Source organism: Syngnathoides biaculeatus, chromosome 10 (assembly GCF_019802595.1).
Source record: "Syngnathoides biaculeatus isolate LvHL_M chromosome 10, ASM1980259v1, whole genome shotgun sequence".
Lineage (NCBI taxonomy): Eukaryota > Metazoa > Chordata > Actinopteri > Syngnathiformes > Syngnathidae > Syngnathoides > Syngnathoides biaculeatus.
In genome coordinates this window covers 5646050-5667822 of record NC_084649.1, presented here as the reverse complement: position 1 = coordinate 5667822, position 21773 = coordinate 5646050, and the positions used below count along the sequence as shown (strand labels likewise).

The window sequence follows — 21773 nt, the reverse complement described above, 5'->3', positions numbered from 1 at the left end:
AGCCATGCTCATGACAGGATCGAAGAGATGAAGTATGGACACATTTCATTCAACAATCCAACAAAGACTCTATCTGACCCAAAACATTTGTAGGACTGTCAATATTCAGCATACACAATATTTTTTTCATTTTTGTGTAAATACTTGGTCCGTAGACATTTTGAAGGACATTAGCATTTCAGTGAATTCCACAATAGAAGTTCGGTTTGAATGCTAGTCTCTGAGCCTTTACACAAAACTATTATGGACTCGCAAATACCTGGTCTCGATCCTTGTCTGAGCATTCACCCTACATGCCGAGCAACAAATACAGACTTTGGCGAATGTTCGTCAGATGGCATGCACACAAATGTCTTTGACACACAAAAGCATTGGTGTGAATGCTCGCCTTGCCTTATTTACACAATAATAATATGAGCAATTTCATAATGTAATAAGATCCTAATCAAAAGATGTATTAAGGAATGTATGCCTTCACATACTGTACATGTCATGACATTGCAGGAGCAAATCTTAGAAAAGTTCATTTATTTTTATAGTTCAAATCAAAAAGTGAAATGGAGAACATGGCATAGAAAAATAACTTCCAAAAGACAAATTCCTACCTGATTCCTATATCTATGATCCAAGCTGACTTTGTGTGAGAGGCAGGGAATGTTTGTCAGCCAATTGCAGAGCACCGATCGACAAAAAAAAAAAAAAGAGTAAAATATTAGTATAAGTATTTCATTCTGTGTATGTCAAAAATTGGCCATACATGGTTGACTTTTGAAAATGAACAACTGAAACAAGTTTTCCACGATAATTTGATTAATGCACCAAGAAATAAGCACACAGCTTTGATTCACAAAGAGTCGCTATCCATTTATCAATGTGTTCATCACTGTGTTGCGTGGTGGCCCTTTTCACAATTTTCAGATTTATCGACCAGGAGATAATGCTCAACTTTGGATGACAAATATGTCAATGTGTTATTTGTGGTGGTTTCAATTTGCAGTCGTAACGAACTTCGCTTAATTCTACAAGGAGCTGCTCATTGCATTTTGTGTGCTTTATTGGGCCACAAACTGTCATTTTGATGACCAAAACATGACGAAAAAATAGATAAATATTTTCGTTTATTTTATTTTTTACAGCATGATGAATCGACTCGTTCTCTGTTCACACACATACTTCTTGTCCTAGCCTTGGTTAGTAGTTCTGGGACATGTTCTGGAATTGGGAGAAGTGCACACAGAGCACTTTGCTCTGCCTGCTCCCCTCTTGTAGGCGGTGGGAGGGGTTCTGTAGTGACGCGGCGGCTCGTTCTGTGACCGGAGCCGATCAGAGCTCAGCATCTCTCTTGTCAGCGACACTTTAGCGCCAGACAAGTCGGCAGGTTTTTCTCGCCACACTCTCTCAAGAAGAAGAAAAACCTCCGGGAATTACCCAGGTCTATTGCCCAAAGAATAAGACTCTCATTTCCCCACCTCCCACCCCCATCAACTCAACATTTTGCAAGGATGAACATAGGCAGCGTCATCCTGGCGTGCACCTTGTTCGCCGCCGCATCCTCGGTAAGAAGAGTTAATTGCTTTATTTTGTGGGGGTGCTGCTGCAGCTGCAGCTGCATGCTGCATGGTGCATGAGAAGCGTGTGAGTGGCCGTGGACCGAGCACTTTCTCCGGTTGTGCCACCCGTGCGCCCCCCCCCCTCCCAAAAAGAAAAAAAAAAAAACAAGCAGCATGAGCATCGAGCCACTTTCATGTCGCGAAGACTAATGTGTGCTTCTTTTTTTGCCTAACCGGGGTGGAAAAGTCACCAGCAACTCTTAAGACACCGTTTATCTGCAGAGCGGATTTTTTTTTTAAGGGGCTCCTTGTTGTACAGTGGCTGTTAACAACTTGCTCCATGAACATTTATGCACCGCCGGGTCCATGTTATTTACTATTGAACTTTAATTTGGCGAATTCGGTCTAGTATTTAGCGATCTACATAAAACAAACAGCTTGATTTTTTTGCCCAAACGCTCATAGCCTACTTACTGCATTGAGAGTCACTTTGTTGGGGACATCTGCCCTCTCTTCTTCATTTTAAGAGGTATCGTAATAATCCTCAGTTTTTATTGACACTGTCTGATAAAATCCAGATCTGCTTCTACTTGTGGTCGCAGCTTAGTAGTGTTGTTGAACTGCACTGTATCTGTACATCACAAAATATGATCATGTAGATGATTGTCGACCAACCTTTTTAGACTCAAGGCACATGTTTTACAAAAATTAACTGCAGATGACCAAACAAAAATGTCACTAAAAATCGACACACAGTTTAATTCTGAAGCTTTCCTTCTGTCTGGTGGGAGAGCATTTAATTGTTTTGCCTGCCACTATGCATCACTGATGTAGATTAATGAGCAAAGCGACACTATTTGTAGTTAATAAATAATAATTGACTGTAATCTGATCCTTTCAAGTGGCACACATGATGATCTCTCAAAGCGTACTGCAACACACAGGCTGGGAATCTCTGATGTAGACCCTTTCATGTCACAAACAACCAAAATCCAAAGTATTCAAAACAACTCGCAGTACAACTCCAAACTGCAAACATGATTATAATGGTATTGGGAAATAAACACCCATCTACTACCTACAGCATATTCTGTAGTGTCAATCAGATCACGACTGTCTTGATGTTGCTTGATTTATGATGTTCCAGATATACACGCAACATAGAAAGTCATGCTCAGTGACTGCCAAACTTACAGTATTGTTTTTCACCTGATGTTTTTTTTGGGGGGGGAATAATTTTTTTTTTCATGCACCTATTTACTGTAATGCTAAATTATCGATTGCATTGTCATATAGTTTAGTCAGTTGTCGACTACGCCACGTTCCAATTTACGTAAAAATCGGGTCTCATCACTGCTGAAGAAATGGAACTCAGTTTACAAACAACAACCCTGTGTATTTTTACTGGATCTCATAAGATTGGGCAGCTTTACCTGATGTGTGTAAAATTTTGAATACACCAGCTAAGAAATACATGATTTTTGTTTATGTAAGATCTCCCTTATTGTAGGTTAAGTGACCACATACTGTATTTGAGCTTATGAGAATCTCTTGTGAGGAAAAGCGCACAATGCTCGTCATTTTCATTGAAGTTGAAGGTTGTTACAACAGCAATCTTCAAGATTATCTAATTTTTTAATTTTGCTGGAGCAAATGTCACTTATCGTTACAGCCTGAGGAACCAACGTGTTTGAGACAAGTCTTCAAAACCTTCTGAAATCAATCTATGACCATGGCAGTCACTTTTCCGATGGTTCTTAATAGGCTGTTTTATTTCACAGGGGGGGAGTAAGATGGGCCTGTCCGCAAAGCCTCCATGCAGGTCAGGCTTCTCCCAGAACTTCTACATAGTGATAGTTCCCAAGGTTGTGCTACATAGCCAGAACCTTCTGAAAGGTATGTCTGCTGCTGCTCGATCTCATGTACTGACTCGATTCATTTTTTTTGTCCCCTTTTCATCATCCTCATGGAAAGATTGATTGAGTGTGGGTTTTCACTTGTAGAGCGTTATGTGCAGGGTGTTTATTATGGTGTGTGTGTCTCTTCATCTCCCCTGTAGAAGGTCAGCATGCGCTATGTTCATTGTTGTGAAACATAAGTAACACCGTTTACATCAGGGGTGGGCAAACATTTTGGGCCAGGGGCCACGTTGATGTTTAATATTTGACAAGCAGACCTAGACACAAGCAAATGCTTACATATGAAAAACAAACCACAACAACAAAAAAGGGAATTGTAGTATTAATAGTTAGATTTACTTATAATGGGAACCGTGTTTTTTCTCCGGGCATTCCAGTTTCCTCCCACTTCCCCAAAGCATGCACTAATTGGAGACTCTGAATGAATCTATGATTTTGAGTGCGACTGGTTGTTTTTCTTTCTATGTGCCCTAAGATTGGCTGGCAGCCAGTCCAGGGTGTACCCGGCCTCCTGCCGGTCTGATAACTGGGATAGCCTTTAGCACTCCCACAACCTTCCTGAGGATAAGCAGCTCAGATGATGGATGGGAACTTTGTTTTTTTGGGGGGTAGGCAGAGAATGTTTTCATCTCCAAAAGGGGGGCGCTGCAAAAAAAAGTTCGAGAACCACTTGGCATAACCATGTACCCATTACTTGGTAATGTACGCCACACAAGTTACAGTTACATTAACCAATAACTTAAATATTAGTGTTAAGTCGGGAACTTAGCGCAGAATTGGCATGACAACACAGTACTGTATGTACCTAAACAGAAACAAGCACACTATTCCCAGTGCACTTCTCTAAAGAGTTTTAACTGACAGATAGATAGATTATATGGATGCCGATTGTGCTCCATGCTGGCAACTGTGTGTGTGCGTGTGTTTGTGCGTGCATGTACGAAAATGTGAAAGTAAGTGGGGGATTGACATTGGGGGGCATACAAACTCACACATCATTGCCCCCGCCACTGTAATTTTGATGTGAAGAGCAAGAAAAGGTGACACGATTATGCAACTGTTTAATTAGGAAAACTGTGGGTGATTGAAGGCGATAGAGAAGCACTTACTTACGTGACATCAGCCGTGCAGCACGATAAACCAGCTCACAATCCAGACTACAATGAAGTTGAAAGTTCTCACTTTGCATTGTAAATATTATTTAAGATAAGTATTGTAAATTATCTAGTGACTTAACTTCCATGAACGATTTTTGACAGCGCATATCAGGAAGACCCACAATCCATTGCGCACTTAACACGCCGACAAAACTGTATTTGTGTAAATTAAAAAAGTACAACCAAAAAAAATACACTTTTGAGAAAGTAAATCAAAATACTTTGGCGGTGGTGAAATTGTGCATTTCTTTACCTTCGTGAGGTGTATTGTAGTTTCAACAATCACCTCCCAATCCCTTTCTTTCTAAAATACACATCTTAATAAAATATGTGATTTTATAAAATGTTTGCAAATGTTTGTTCTATGAACCTTTGGATCACTGTTTTATAAACCCACAAGTAACTGTAATCTGGATAATCTCTTGGAAAAATTAATGCGTTACTTAATTTATTTCCTAAAGTGGCAAAATCGCTACTCAGCATTCACTGTCGACTTTCTTCTCTTTGGTCTACTTCTGGTGGTTGAAGAGCCTCGAAACATAACATTTAAAGTCAACTCAATGTGTCATTGGACCTACCAGCTGTTACAACCACTGAGCATTACAAACAAGGGTCAATGAATGTAGGCAAGATTTTGGTCTGATTCTGATTTGCACCAACTTTGCCAGCCAGATTGAAATGATCAACGGGCCAGATGTGGCCCATGGGCCGGAGTTTACCCACACCTTGTTTATGTGAAGGTGTGCATAATGAAGCAGACAGTTGTAGCAATGGGTTAAAATGTCTGTTTTCCCCTTGCGGTAGTTGTCATTTCATATTTGATGAGTACACAACATACAGAACTTTTCTTAGTTGCAGAAATAAATGTCTTATTGCCTCCTGTGGCAAAAGGTCACACATGGAAGAAGTGAAGTGTTTTACTGTTTATCATGAGATGTTTTCCAAGTGTCTCATTATTTTGAATTTTTGGACGACTGCGATTCTGTTTTCATTTGCTCCATTTATTTTCAGAGCAGCCAGTGTTCTGCATCTACTGCGAGGTTCATTCCTGTCATGAGAAATTATGCCGCATTTTCTCCTGCATGTCTCCTTTATATGCTGGTGAATCTGCTGTAATAGAAAAATCCATCTTTGCCGCAGCGCACAGTTCTATACTGTGGCACTGAAATATCATTCAAAATCTTTGAATTCTTTAGACTTTGTGATAGATTTACTTATTCTCATATCATATACATTTTTGAACTCAGCAAATTACAAAATTATAAAACTGCCAAAAGAATGAACAGTGAGGAAATTCTGTAGTCATTATTTCTGGTCCATGTAGGAGTTTGCATGAGGCCAAAAGCTTTTCAGTTTTTCTTTTATTTTGTCACATTTGGATTATAGCAGGCCTGTCACGATACATTTTGAGGACAATGTATTTCCCCCAAACTATCACAATGTGTTTTTTTATTTGAATATGCCTCCCAAATGATGATAAATTAAGGCTCACCCTCGAGTTCAGGACTGTGTGGTTGGTCCTCTGAAGGCGTTGAAAACAAGCTCTTCACTTGTCAATCTGTTTTGCGATAGTCAACTTGTGGCTGGATAATGTGTGCAAGTGAAGTTTGGCGTAAAGAAATAGTTGACATTCCTGTGTGTGTGTCTTTTTTGGGAATTAACACACACAACAAAACAGATTGAGGCAGGCGCTGACGTTCTAAACGACATCGCCACGGCCAAGCAAGGTGGTTTGCTCTTTAGCTCGCTGTGCTGGCTCACCGCAACAATGAGAATTTATCAATTCTGGAAAAACTAACGTGTCCGTTTTATTTATCAGTCAACAGGCTGATATAATAATTATTTTCAATGGCCTAGGTTTCTGGGCATTTTGTTCCATTTCTACTCAAGTTGCACATAAAAAATAGGCATTGCGATTTTCCCTGGGAAAAAAAAAAATATATATATATATATATATATAGAATGTAAGGCAGCTATACTGATGAGTCGTGCCACCTATTCCTCATGTCTATTGTCCATTTTCAAGCCGTTTATCCTCACAAGGGTTGCGGGAGTGCTGGAACCTATCCCAGCTATCTTAGGCCAGGAGGTGGGATGCAGTACACCTTGAATTGGTTGCCAGCCAGGGCACATGGAGACCGACAACATTTACAATCACAATCTCACCTAGTGGCAATTTAGGATTTTAGAATTTAGTAATGTGAGAGGAAACCGAAGTGCCCGGAGAAAACCCACACAGGCACGGGGAGAATAGTACAAACTCCACACAGGTGGGGCCGGGACTTGAAACCCTGGACCTCACAATTGTGAGGCCACCGCATTATTGAACAATGACATTAAAATAAAAATTATTTGTTTTCATGCCCAGTTATACTGTGGAATCATGAGCACATTCCTAACATTAATCCATTTGTTTTTAATCAATGTTATTTTTCATATCCATTTGTATTTCCGAATTTGAGTGCTTTAGTTTAAGAAAAACACCATGTTGTTTAAAGCTGCATTTTGTCTCTTCAACAATGCAGTGGCCCTCCCCCCGGCCCCATGTGTCATCTGTTTATCACATTCTGAATTGTGACACACAAAATGTGTATAATTGTTTCACAACAAACAGAAAATGCATAAAAAAAAGGAATATATAACACTGGACTACTATCGTGTGTTCTTTGATGGATTATAATTTACTGTTAAGTTGTCCCTCATTTTATTAGCATCTTCATCCAGGTGCCTCTACTTGTAACTAACTAACACTCCAGTTGATTGCGATTCAATACACCAACAGCGTGCTGAAAACAGCTGTAAAAAATGCACATTTTCCTTGACGCTTTATTTTTGCAGCCCATATTTTTCTTGGCATGTCGAGACAAAGTTTGATTCAAATGAATGGGCATGAGTGTCTTGCCTCTTCCAGTAGAACAATTGAATTATTATGTTTGTTTTGTTATTTGGGAGGGAGAGATAGACAGTACCCCTTGTAACTACTGGTGAGCGAGTTTGCCTGAAGGCCCTCGGGGCTCAAGGTTTATGCTTGTTTAGAAATGAGCCAAGGTGTCATACGCAATGTTCACCAAGTTAAAAAAGTCCACTATCCCACTGATGGATATTGGTCCCTGTCTTGCAAACATGCAGTCCTCCAAATCGGCCACTCATTGGGGTCCACTGGCGTATGTCCTCGTGCAGTGATTAATGTGCACTGCCTCGATTTACCAAAGGCTCAGTGAGAGAAAGTCCATTTTAAGAGTAATACCAAAATGCAGTATGTATAACCTGAAACTGTCAGGTTTCAAGAAAACAAATGGCTCAGCTATGATACAATGTTAGCTTGTCAGTGGCGTGTAGGACAACTTGAGGTCCATGGTTGTTGTCCCCCTGGAGAAAATGACAGTGAGCGATTGGGGAAGGACCAAAGAACTATGGCCCAGCAGGCTCAGTGGGAACCAGGCTTGTGTTTCCAGTCACATCGGGCCTCCTGCTGAGGTGAAATGGGAGTTGTTGTTGTCATGCGTGGGCGGTGTGTACATGATTACATTATGTTTCCTGAGTATCACTAATTAACCCTTATTCTGCATTAATCCCGAGTGTGAATAAACACATTGTGGCCTCTTGTCTGGATTTACTTTCATTTGACTATGGTGTTGCAACTAGCTCTTAACTCCTCATTTGGTTTCTGAATTCATTATGTATGTAATTATTTTTAGCTACAAATTTACAATTATGTACAAGGAATGAAATTAAAATACCCCATAGTGGTGTTTGTAGTGTTAGAGGTCATTGATGTTCACGTGATTGGTTTGTTGGGGTATAAATGTGGCCCAATTATGTTCTTCCCCACTAAACTCATCCAGCCCTGTCTTAATGGACCTTGAATTAATGTGGAGGGGCACAAAGTTGTAGTCATTCACAAATCTGATGATGAATCCTGTTCAGGGTCATGGGGTGCAGGAGCCTATCCCAGCTGGCTTTGGGCAAAAGGCAGACTACACTCTGAACTGGTCACTAGTCAGTCGCAGGGCACACGCTGGGTATTGTAGACACAGAAAACCAATTGTGCTCACATGTACACCATCACCGAGTGAGAACTGAACCCATGCTGGCTGCAACAAAGTCAGACGAATGTACCACTACATCATCTGTGGCTAAGTTGTACGCAAAACACTATTAAAAAATATGGCTTTGTGGTCCATAAAACCTTTGTTTGTAAAATTCACTTTCAAAAAAAAAATCACTGCACCTCCACTGAGTTACTCTGAATTAATCATTTTATGCTGTGATGGAGACGTTTTGCTGCGAGATGGGCCAGGACTGGAGCAGTAGGCGGCGGAACACAGGCAGGCATAAAGAAGTTAAATTGAAGTTGTGGTTCGTGCAGATTCCCGCTGTGGTGAGATAAGCCATGAAAAGAAATATTCCAGCGATTGCACATCGCTGTGTAAACCATCATCCTCCTCCAAGAGCTGGAGGAGGCACCTTATCTCCTCTCTCTCTCTCTCTTTCTCTCTCTCTCTCTCTCTCTCTCTCTCTCTCTCTCTCTCTCTCTCTCTCTCTCTCTGACTCTCTGTTATTCCCCCCCCCCCCGCCCCCAATCCCATACACACACACTATAGAATTTTGTCAGTGTCAATGAAAACTGTGAGATGTTTCACCTAACGGAGCACTGTGTAATTCAGATGTCTTCAAACACACTTTCAATATATTGCCTCACAAAGAGACATACTTTCTTCTTATTCGTTTCCCGAATATCCAAATTGTATGGTGGTCTTTTAGAAATGGAACAGGGAGACGATGATGGGAGGCAAAACATGTGGAAAAAAAAAACAAAAAACAATTATGTAACTGTGTGACAATAATGGTTGTCCGATGGGCCACGGCCAGTATGGGACTGTGTCAAGCCACCAAGTAGTTTGTAGACGTTAGCCAGATCGTATGGTCCGACTTATATGCCATTGAAGAAAATTTGTGTATATTTAAATGTGAATTTGAATTGATAAATTTCAATAATTTCATAAAAAAATTAATTTGAAGCTTTGATTTTAAATAGAGAATATGAATAGTACAATTTGCAAGTAAAATTATTAGTTCAGACCTGAAACCCAATAAACTTGAATGTGAATGCAAGATTGCTTAATCTGCAATGAAAATTAAAATCATACATTTTCACATTCGCTTCGATTTTTTCAGATTCATCCATCCTTTCATCCTTCAAAATGAATTTCGGGGTTTAACATAAATGAACTATAGTACAGCCCTGGTTCATTTTTTGGGACATTTTATTGATTTGGATCTTTTTGGATAGGGAGTCACTGATGGTGTTGTGGTACACGTTCCTGCCTTTGGTGCAGGCAACATGGGATCGATTCCCGCCGTGATGTTGTCGATATCTGCTCTGCGAGGGACTGCTGACCAGTTCAGGGTGTAGGCTTCCTTTTGCCCAAAGCTAGCTGGGATAGGCTCCAGCTTTCCCGCAACCCTTGTGAGGATAAGCGGCTTGGATAATGACATGATATGACATGTTTTTCGATCAAGGGCGAATGAGTTAAGTTTTAAACAAGTCAAATTTAAAAATTGAAACTGAATCTGAATTGATCAAACTGAAAGTGAAAATTTATAAATTAAATTTTCATTACGGATGAAATAATCTACGTTCCCTTTCAAGTTTATTGTCTTACAGTTCTAAACTAATAAAAACAATTTCAAATTATACTGTCCAGATTCAGTTTTTGAATGCAGTGTTTTAAATTAAACAATTGACAATGAAATTATGTAATTCAAATACTAAAGTAATAAAAGTTTAGTTATTCAAAATCAAATATAAATGATTCAAATTGAGTTCCTGCTGGCACATAGACAATGCATACACAATACACACAATTTAAAAAATAAATTATATATTAAATCCAATTCTTGCTTTTTTTAATAGTCTGTATTTTTCAAATTTTATCCACTTTATGTGATAACGCAATTTGACCACATTTTTTGCACTTGTCAAGTTAAATCCTCTCGGAGGTAACAGCTTAAAGAAGATAGAAAGCCCAGAAAAAAAATGAAAATCCAGTCTGGATCTGTACTTTGGACCTTCCCAACCAGATAGTACTATTTACTTTCTATGAAGAAAAGAGTAGTGATATTTGAGAGACTGCATCGATTGTCCCAGTTTAAGGCACGTGGCGCGCTACGTACATCGCTCACGTGCATTTTGGTGACAAATACTCCACGCTTCACTATTTCATCCACAGGTACATATGAAGTTGTACTGTAACTATTCAGTTTTGTTGTAAAACAAAATACTTTGTGTAATGTATACATACCGTATTAGCAAGACCTCGAAGCGGTGTGGCGGCTGGCTAGGGCTCGCTATCTTAAAACCTGAAACTATATTTTTTGCATGCTTGAAAACTCATGTCCTGCGACGTCATGCAACAGCAATTAAATTTTTGTAATCACCACAACGCCAGTGGCAAGTACAATAATATGGTGTTATTTTTTTTTTTCATAAAAAAAAAATGACATTTTTTTTCTTTTTTGTGAAGGCTGGAAGGAATTAGTTTTACTTCCATTAATTTCAATGGGGAAGTATGATTTACGATAGTGTTTTATTACTGTAGTATTGGCATGAATTAATCTCGTACCGCTCGGCACCTCTCTAAACTCCTGAAGAGCATTTAAGACTCCCATAAACACGGTAAAATTATTTCTTGTATTTTCATTTGTGGAAGTGACGTTTGATCACCAAGATAAGAAATTAGTCAGTTAGCGTGCATATCTGAATGTGGACAAGATCACTCACCTTGTCAACAATTTCGCTGAGCATTCAAGTAAGTATGTACCAATATCAGGAGCAATGCTGTAACATTGTTAGTTAATTATTCTGAGTATCGAACAATACTGCTGGTCTGCTACGATTTTAGCTTTGACGATGATGAGGATATTTCCCGTGTCGTCCAGCTATCACTTGAAAATGGATAATACATAATTTACTTTAATAGCTGGCATAGGTGACACACCTTACTTTAAGACAGACTTTCTGACATACGCAGCTCCATAAATTTACTTCGTTGTGTGATTTCACACCGATGGATGGGCAAGCAAGGCCTCTTTAATGTTGCACATCAGAGATTTGAATTTTTAGACTTCTCATCTCTTCCGCTTTCTTGTGTTAAAGAAAGCAAGAACAACATACTGTAAGCTGATTCCTTTTCTGCTTGAGCGTGCAACAGTCGCCATGAATCCAGAGGACTGGACTGTTAGAATGGATTTGGAAGATGCAATGATGAGGCAGGTGGGCTTCATTCCTTTTATTTGCTCTCACATCTGAAGAAATGAGGTGACTTTCCTTACTGGCCTCATCCCAACACATTTGATTTATGGCCTTTTTACTGTCCTCTTGTTAACCGAACTAGTTTTTACAGGGTGAAAAAACAAACTGCACAATAGAAGATAATTTAAGGAGGATCATGGACCCAACAGTTAAACACCAGTATGGTTTTTCTATTGTTTTTTTTTTTCCATCTCTAAAAAGTTAGTCTCACAAAATGACTTGCTACGTGACCCCAATTAGACTACACAAGGAAAAGCTGGCAAGGAACCATATCTACTTTGCAGCAGCCCAGCTTTAGGCTCCAAACCAAGTGAAAGGCCTTCCATAAGTATGTCCAGTCCCAACAACTTTGTGTGTGCGTGTGTGTGTGCGTGTGTGCGCGTGTGTGTGCGTGTGTGTGTGTGTGTGTGTGGTGTGTGTGTGTGTGTGTGGTGTGTGTGTGTGTGTGTGTGTGTGTGTGTAAAGAAGGTTGGGGGGCGGGTGGGGATTATGTGTCTAAGCATGTGATAAGATGGATGCCATTTTGCCTGAGACTCATGAAGGTCTCTCTTGTCCTTCAGTGAGTGCTTCATCTCTGCAGCCAGGGCCAGCAGTCTGTAGTGAGCTGATAGAAAACAGGTAGAGATGATGAGCTACATCGTTTCTTTCTTGATTTTCCTCATCTTTGTACCAAACCATGCTACTTTATTCCTCAAACACCCTGCCTCATTCCCATCAAGCAAGCCTGGTTTCTTTTTTGCTCTGTGAGAGTTGCTCAATGGCACATTCTTTGTTAGAAAAACTACGACTATCTTGTGTACTGTATGCTTTTTACACCCACGTATGGATTCTGCTAATTGTCTATTAACTTAGGTTTGGGGCATTTGTTTGTTTGTGATGCTTACGTGTTGAGGAAAGTTCAAGCAGAATTTTTTTTGCAGATTACTGGACATTAGTACTCGGAGGCTGTTGTTGGAAATCGGTTTGTGCTCATTTTTATTTTAATAGATTTTTTACATTTATATTTCTCTCTCGTAATGCACCAAATGTGGAATAATGTTTTGTTATTGAGGTTTCTTCAAAGCTTTAAGTTAAGTAATATGGGCTGTAAGCATCAGAGTTAAATGATATTGCTCGTCACAGCAGTTTCACATTTTCTTGGCAAATGGCTCTATCTTTGCTTTAAGAAAAATGTCTGTTTTATTATTTTCATCACTTTCACTTTCATTTGCCAGTCTCATATAAATGTTTCTGGGGTGGAACCAAATTTTACAACGGGCCTTGAGCTGAAACAAATAGCCCAAAACTATATCCCAGATCATACAGTAACTGAAATACCATAATTTCTTGAAAATAATGTGCAATTTTTTCAAAAAATATTTTCAAAAAGTCAATAGAGCGCATTATATGCAGGTATGGATGAAAAATAAAAAACACAATTATATTGTATAGTCGTATACAGGTACTCAGAGTGGTTAAAAAAAGGTATGCATACAAATTTCGATATGATATTTGTTGTGTTATGTTACACATTTATATATATTACGGTAATGTGCGGCACCAACTTGAACTCTGAACTCCTCAGGGCGGGAGCTTTGCATTTTACGATCGTTAGCAAGCATATTTGTTGCTACTGCACCAAACATCAGAAACGACTGCCTGTGAGTTTGTTTTAACTTAAATGAGCAGAAAAAATGTCGACTACAAGGGCTAGTTGTGCAGCCGCTCTTAAAAGAAGTGTGTGATGCAACCAAACCGGAGCTGAAAAACATTTGAAAAAAATAGCGCACACAATTGGAACGCCTGCGTTTTTAAAAGTGCCCATTACGCTCATTTCTATGTAGTTTGAGCGCTCGTTTTGATCGTGACTTGATGCTATGGAAATTGTTGCTGAATGGGGCAAGAGGCTGCACTGTTAGCACGGTGGACCTTCCCCTCAAAGCGCTGAAAATAATGAGGAATAAAGGGAACCAAGACCCTTAGGATTCAAAAAATGTTTCCTCACAAACGCCATGGATGGCACAGAGGACATGCTGTGGCAAGAAGATGGGATCACTGTTCATGAATGCAGGAGGCATCAGAACTGGACCAAGTCATCAAAGATGAGTTTGACAGCGATCCACAAAAGTAGCGACAATGGATATTTTTCACATTGGAGATGAGTCAGATGTTTCTTTTAAAGTCTTGGCCAAGGTTATGTAATGTAGTGGGTAAACATCACTATGCACACGTTTTATGCACAAATATGTAATAGAAAAAAAGGTTTAAGTTAAACGGTGTAAAATAGTTTAATTATTTAAGACTGTAATATATGTTATCAACAGTGTTACTAAAATGTCATGCCCTCCTTAGCATTTATTTTTTTATTTTATTGGTTGAAGGATTCTGTTCTAACAATTGCAGGGACCAGAAGAAGCATGTCCTGTGGCCTGTCCTGAGCTATATATTACCGCTGCATCACTACATGGACAAAGATTACTATTAATTATTGTTGTACAGACGAAAACAAAACAAGTACAAACAATAAAAGTACAAACCTGGCAAAATAGAAATACAGATAATTCTTAATATTTTGAGCATATGGATTGCAGCAAATTGGTGGTGCGCATTGTTATTGGTAGAAGGGTTTTTCTGATTTTTTTAGGTCAACTTTGGGGGTGCGGATTATACTTTAGGACGCATTGTGATGATGATGGTAAACAAGAAAACAAAAACTTCTTTCTGTTCTATCTGCCCATTTTCTTTACAACTTATCCTTATGAGTCCCCTTTATGATTTTCTGTTCCTAACAATGCATGTGTCAAATTTGTGGACACATTTATCTGCTAGATCAGAACTGTTTTATTTGGTTTAGGGCTTCGTTAGTATGGTCATATATGACCCAGGCTGAATGACTACTTATTCCGTGGACTGGTGCAACAACAAACGTACATCTGTGTGTCACATTGTGTAAGTCTGTCTATCCCCATACACACATAACAAGCTTCTGTCTGTGTGGGAAACTCTCTGAATCTCATAGTTGCCCCGATGGGCACATGCTAACGTACTTGAATGAAGAAGTTTTAATATTTGCACAGATTCTTGCACTCGTGCAGCTGTCAATTTTCTACATATGTGCACAGGGTATAAAATGACATACAGGAAATAAAGACCCAAAAGGTAACTACTTCAAAGGGTTAATACCACCACCATGTTTTTGCACCCTTATAAGTCACTCATACTTTTCTCAACAAAATAAATGTGAGCTAATAGCGTTCTGAATCATGACCTTCAAATGGAGGTAAATGCAGCCTCCAGCTTGCATCTGCAAAAGGCTGTTTGGGAAATCATGAAGCAATTATATGAAAAAGGCAAAAACTAGGTAGCTGTGATAGTACCAAGACTAGAGTCATTGGCAAGGGAATGATGACTGTGTTGAAGAGGAAATTAGAGGCGTAATAGTTCATTCAATAGGATAAATGTGAGCTTCTTTCATGTTTCTTGGAAACACATTATATAGCTTGTTTTTATTGGTGCACGGCACAAATTAATCAATTCTATCATTTAATGTGAATAAGATTTGCATTTCTCATCGTAACCCTTTTTACTCTAGATCATCCTAACCCAGGATCAATATTTATTTGCACTTTGCATCTCAGTGCATGCGAACAATCGGTAGCCCTCATTGAGACTCTTTTGGCTTTTTGCTGGAGCACAGATACAAATTACATTCCCCCAAGGAGACCTCCATGTCACCTTTTTTTTTTTTTTTTTTTTTTTGCTGTAAATGTAACCGACAATATTGCAGTTCATCACAAATGTTTTTTTTTTTTTTGTTTTTTTTGTTTACACACCGGCCTAGTCCGTTAGATTTACATCCATTGAGATATAAATCAGGTTCTCTGGATAATGTGGTATGTCCTCAGCTTCTTCCTTTAATTCTTCACTGGCATGCTATTCTGTCTGTTTGCAGTGTTTAGTGCCAGATTATTTGATTGGTAATTATCAGCCTAATAAACTGAAAGCATGACCCAAAATTAACACCATCTAATACATTTCCTTTAAAAACTAAGTTTTGTAATCATTTCTCAAGCTTCTTTTATTAAGAGTAGCCAAGTTGTCTACTTTACTAGTTAAGGTTTGTCAATAATTTAATGTCACCATCTTGTCAACAGAGTGCATTTACACCTGTTGATTTGTATTTATGACAGTGTAGATGAAAGGTTGGCACAACAACAGACAAAAAAAAAATACTGCATGGATTCTTTTATGGATTCTGTAAACAACTTTTTTTTAACTTACTTACTTTTTTAACTTAATCAGGCCCAACCTGGTTGTGGAATGTCTTAGCTAGATCTTTTTGGTATGATCTCTGTTTGAGCAATGGATCAGTGAATTCACAATTCTTGGACATTTCATTGCTCTTCACAGGAGGAATAATTGGGACATTAGAAGATGAGAAAAGTGAAACAAGATCAAACCCGATACAGCTCTATAATTCATTATTGGAATTTCATTATTTAATATTGACAAACAAATGACATCAGTTTATTCACGAAATGAGGATGATAAATACAGTCATTTTCCAGCACTGCTTATTCTTCGGAGAGTGTGAATTATTTTAACAAAATAAATTTCCTCAACAGTATCAATGAATCCTAACAATGGCCGCATTGAGACTTGAGCATGACACAGTGATCATATCGTACAATCCACAGAATAAACTCAAATGCATGTATTGAGGCAGGTTTGTAAAAGACTGGGCTAAAACTATTAAAATTATCCAACCGAGTAATGAGACAAATAAAGGCGGGATGAGATAAACATGAGAAAATCATTCATTAGAAAGACTTTAGGTAGTTAGAGAGTATGAGGTTATGTTGAATCTGTTTCATCCCCATCTAGATGCAACTCTCCTGCTTTTACACTTCCTTCTTCCTGCCTTTATTGGAGACTAACTCCAAGTGATTTGCACTTTATTGATGAATTATGGTCAAACCCTTTGACCTTCTGCTCCCAATTGATCTCAAATGTTCTGAAACACACTGTATCCTTAGCCTAGAACCTGGAGGAGATTAGAAACATGGCCCGATCGAAATGATTTACTTTTGGCCTGACTGGACTCACAGATCCTTTCTTAGCTACGTTCATCTTCAGAGAGCCACCGGGCTGTATAGTATTCCATAGTCCCGCCTTAGCCCTTTTGCGATTCCATTTGTCGTAATTAAGGGACAAAAGATCAAACTGTCTTTGTTCCACAAACGCTGGTGATCTACCCTGACTTTCATATTAATTAAACCTCGCTTATAGCCCCACACCCCAAATTTTTAGGCATCTTTTTGCCAAATGCAGAACCACATATACTTGTGAATTCATACTGTGGATTTTGTGCATTGTCTTTGTGTTTATTGGCAGAGCTCAATCCTAAATGGAGAAATTAAAGTATTATAAACCATCAGAGAAATCCAGCCATCTATTTTCAGGGTACTCAAGTAGTAAAACTCCCATCTCGCTCTAGGAGATGTCACACCAAGAGCATTTTAAGTTCACTTGGGTTATATTTGCCACACATTTACATTTGTTTGATGATATTAAACATTAAAGTGGAGCTATGCAAAACTATAAGAATTTGAGAAGGGCCCAATACTATTTGACAGCACTCTTCACATGCAACATAATTATCATGTCAAAAATGCCCCAGTGTTCTTTTGTTGTACGCATAAAAAATAGGGCCCATTTTGTTTCCATATAGCAAGGAAGTCTGCAAATTACAAAAGAGAATATGTGCAGTCAACCTACATTTTTGATTGAAATATAAATCAATAGAGTCCTCGTTTCTGCTGCCAATATCTGTTGCTGGAACACGGTAGCATCGATTTTGACTTCAGAGGAATCTGTTTTTCCCTCCTGTCTTGTTTTGTCGCTCCCTGCGCTTCCCTTTCACTCTCATTCTGCTACTCTTGTCTACCCTCTCTGCAGCCTCCAAGATTTTCAGATAAGAATAATACCTCTGTGAATTCATAGGAAAGAAGCATCTAGATGGAGGAGGGGATTGTGCTAGTGACAGTTTTTATGCTCTGCACCACAGAAGAGACCGTCTTACTAACTCCGGCTTCTGGGAGTAGGTGCCATTTGATTGCCATAAATACCAATTTAGCTTGGGTAGAAAAGAACACAATGTGAGGGATTGGTAAGGCAACTAACACAGGGCTCTGGCGAAGTGAAAGATGGAAGTAAATTTTGCACTTTAAAGGGCAAATACATGTAGAATTTCCCTGTCATTGTTTTTATGCGGCGCCGGTAGAGCAAAAGGTGAGAACATTGGCCTCGCAGCTCTGAGGACCGGGGTTCAAATTCCGGCCCTGCAGTTGTTGAGCTTGCATCTTCTCCCCGTGCTTGTGTGGGTTTTCTCAAAGCACTCTAGTTTCCTCCCACATTCCAAAAACACGCATTCATTGAAGACTCTAAATTGCCCCTAAGTGTGATTGTGACTGTTGTCTATCTCCATCTGCCCTGCAATTGGCTGGCAACCAGTTCAGAGTGCACCCCGCCTCCTGCCCGCTGACAGATTGATTGGCTGGGATTGATGTTTTTATGCTCATAGTTGTGTCATAGTTGGCCACATCAAAACGCCAGCCTCTCTAATTCCTGTTATACTCTTTGCTGTCTTTGAGGAGCCCGAGGACTATGCTGTCTTCTGCAGGGGGTTTTGGGGTCTGACAGCTGGGTGCCTTGAGGTGCAGATATTTTTGTAGAGCGCGAAGAGGAGCGGGGAGACAACATACCCTACGGTGCTCAGATGATGATGGTGCGTTTGGATGAAGTGGTGTCCGCCAACCTCAACTGCTGTGCCCTGCCCATCAGGAAGTTCTAAATCCACTGGAAGATGGCAGGCGAGACACTGAGCTGGAGAAGGTTGGAGGAGAGGAATTCAAGGAGGATGATATTGAACGCAGAGCTGAAGTCCACGAACAGGATCCTCATAGAGGGTCCCATGCTGTTGAAGTGTTCAAGGATGAAGTGCAGGCCTATATGGACTGCATAATTCCCAGACCTCTTAGCTTGGTAGGCAAACTGCAGTGGGTGGGACAGGGGACCTGTGACACTCTTGAGGCGTTCAAGGGACTTCATGACCACAGATATCAATGCAACAGGCCTGTAGTCATTTAGACCCGAGATTGCAGGTTTCTTGGGGACTGGGATGATGGTTCTAGAGAACTGCTGAAGATACCTGTGAAGACTGGAAGAAGGCAGGATGGGGACACAAGGTCTGGGCCTGCTCTTTTGTTCATCTTTTGTTTTTTGAAGATGCATCTCACATCCTGTTCGTGGATGGTCAACGCAGAAGTCAGAGATATTGGTATCGGTGGTATGGCATGGTGACGGTTGGGTGTGAAAGTGCCGTTTTCAAAACGGCAGTAAAAGCTCTTCAGTTCATTGGCCATCCCACGATTGTTGCCTACAGGGGGGTGGAGGGGATCGTTGCTTGTAATTAGTTAGTGAGCAAGGATGAAAGAGGCAAAAATAGCTTACAATTCAAGAATTTTGATTCCAAAAGTGGGCTGCAGTCTGTGCTGAGCTGAGCTGTGTGACATCCGTCCACCATTTCTCATTGATATAGAAGCAAATCCCAATGCTTTTGTTTTCCCCATCAGCCCGCAATGTGATCTGAGTATGAAAGTCAGGTAGCGCTAAAGCTCCATCAAGAATTCTGAATGCGTTCGCACAGTCAAGTCTTGGTGAAGCACAGGGTGGTGGAATGTCCAAACTCTTTGCTGGCCCTTATCAGGAGAGGACGTTTGTCGATTTTGTTGGGAAGGAGCGTAGATTCGCTAGGTGATGGTCGACCACGCCTCGACGGTGCTCGACCACCACCAGGGTCAGCAGCCGCCACTTCTCGACCACACCTCAGCGGTGCTTGACCAACAGCAGCCGCCATCTCTCGACAATGCCTCAGCAGTGCTTCGTCCCGAGCTGTCACCTGCTCCTGTTTGGTTCCTGGTTTGCCATTGGGACCCTCCTCACAAACGTCCACCTGAGTCGCCCCGTAGGGATCCTGGTGCTTGGCATAGTCGCCGACCTCCTGAACTGCTCAGCCAAGCACCTTGCTTTGGGTGGCTTGAATAGCTACCAGAGAGGCTGCGGTGGAGGTTTCACGCTTTTACTGATAATTACACATTCATTATTTTTTTAAAAATGGATGATTACAATCAACTCATGTGTATATTTCAATATTTGTCCTCACAGTAACATACATAGCTGTAAAAAACAAAAACAACAAAACAAAAAAAATTATGATCAGTGAAAGCATATTTTATTGTCAATCCATTGTATTGCAACCTTGGCTGGCAACCAATGTACCCTGCCTCCTGCCCAATGACGGCTGGAATTGGCTCCAGCACTCCCGTGACCCTTGTGAGGATAAATGGTTCAGAAGATGGATGGATGGATATATTGTAACCAAGCAAGGGTTATGACTTTCTTAACCCAAATAATGACTTGAACTTTTTGCTTGAAATCTTATGAGGATTTGACTTTACTTGATTATTCTTTGCCGCAGTAACTTGGGACTTATTTGAAACTTCAAGGTTAAGACTTGAGACATAGTTGTGACATCCATATATGTAATTAATTTACACCAACCTCTGCTAATTGGCATCAGCTTGTTCATTTAGTTTGTATGATATCAGAGAATGTTGGTAATCTGGGCAAAATATGCTTTCTAAATAAATTTCAAAGTAGCAAATGTAAAAATCGTCTTTGATGAATAAACCTCTTCTTCGCAGTCAATGAGAGACGAGCGCTCACTTGTCTGTTCATGCGTCTCATTCTGACTGATGAAAGTGAATGCGTGAGGTTTATGCGGTGGCAGCACTGTTTTGGAAAACCGGCCATTGACCATTCACACATGCACCTGCGGGTCAGTTAGAATTAAATAGTTTTTTTCTTTTTCCGGTATGTGAGGTAACGTTGGTAACCACATCTCCACTGTGTCACAAAGGCTTTGGACCATTCCATACAGTGGAAGGTTACACAGACTCTACTTTCATGCAGTAATTTGGCACATTGGCTTTATTGAACGCAGCAGACTGGAGCATATCTTGAAATTGCCCCCCATAAGAATCTTAGAATGTGGTTATTTTTGATTGAGTTGTGACAGTGAAAGATTTAAACCCCTGTTAAATAGAGCATCAAATTTATAGCTGTGTAAAACACTTTAGCATCAAGGCTCATTCTGACAATGACAAGTCAGAATTGTCACATAAGTGAAATATGGCTTCCTCTACCGTTACAGAATACTCCAGTGGTTATCACTGTCTGTATTTGTTAAAAAGCAGAGGGAATGAGAGGTTGGTGGATTTTGCAAATCAATTTGTGTCTGAGCTTCCACATGTAGCTTTTTGATTTGCAACCCACACGTTACTGGCTTAACATGCTCTAGTCTTTTCAAATCAAGCCATCTGAATTCTAACCAGCAGATAAAGCTTTGAACAGCCCTCTAAAGGTACCATTATAAAATCGGGAGTAAATGTCCTGTTTGAATGCTTACTGCTCCTCTGCAGGCCAACAGGCCACCCACCATCCATGCATATCTGCTGTCCTTCCCGATTCTATGTGATGATTCAGTGTTTGATTTGCATTTTTTCTTTGACTTCCTATTGTATCAAACTGGCAAATTATTATGCATCTCTGTGACTAGAGTAATGGCCCCTCTCGGCTCGCTATTTCTAAGTGATAGATTTTCTGGCTTGGGTCAAGTTCAGACTCTGTAGCGCTCATTAACGGAATGTGGGCTAGGTGCTGGCAACATTGGAAGAACGTTGTAATCCTCCGGTCCTACAACATGTGGAACAGAATAGTGTGGGTTTAAAAC

The 21773-nt window shown here is 40.0% G+C and overlaps 1 protein-coding gene across 1 annotated transcript in view; it reads left to right on the top strand.

Moving 5' to 3' along the window:
* The first annotated feature begins 1367 nt into the window (after window positions 1-1367).
* cdh4 (cadherin 4, type 1, R-cadherin (retinal)) overlaps window positions 1368-21773 on the top strand; it is a 221873-nt gene continuing 201467 nt past the window's right edge. The window contains exons 1-2 of the mRNA XM_061833429.1: window positions 1368-1556; window positions 3332-3446. Coding sequence (XP_061689413.1) covers window positions 1503-1556; window positions 3332-3446 — 169 coding nt within the window. The 5' untranslated portion in view covers window positions 1368-1502. The remainder of the gene's footprint in view (window positions 1557-3331; window positions 3447-21773) is intronic.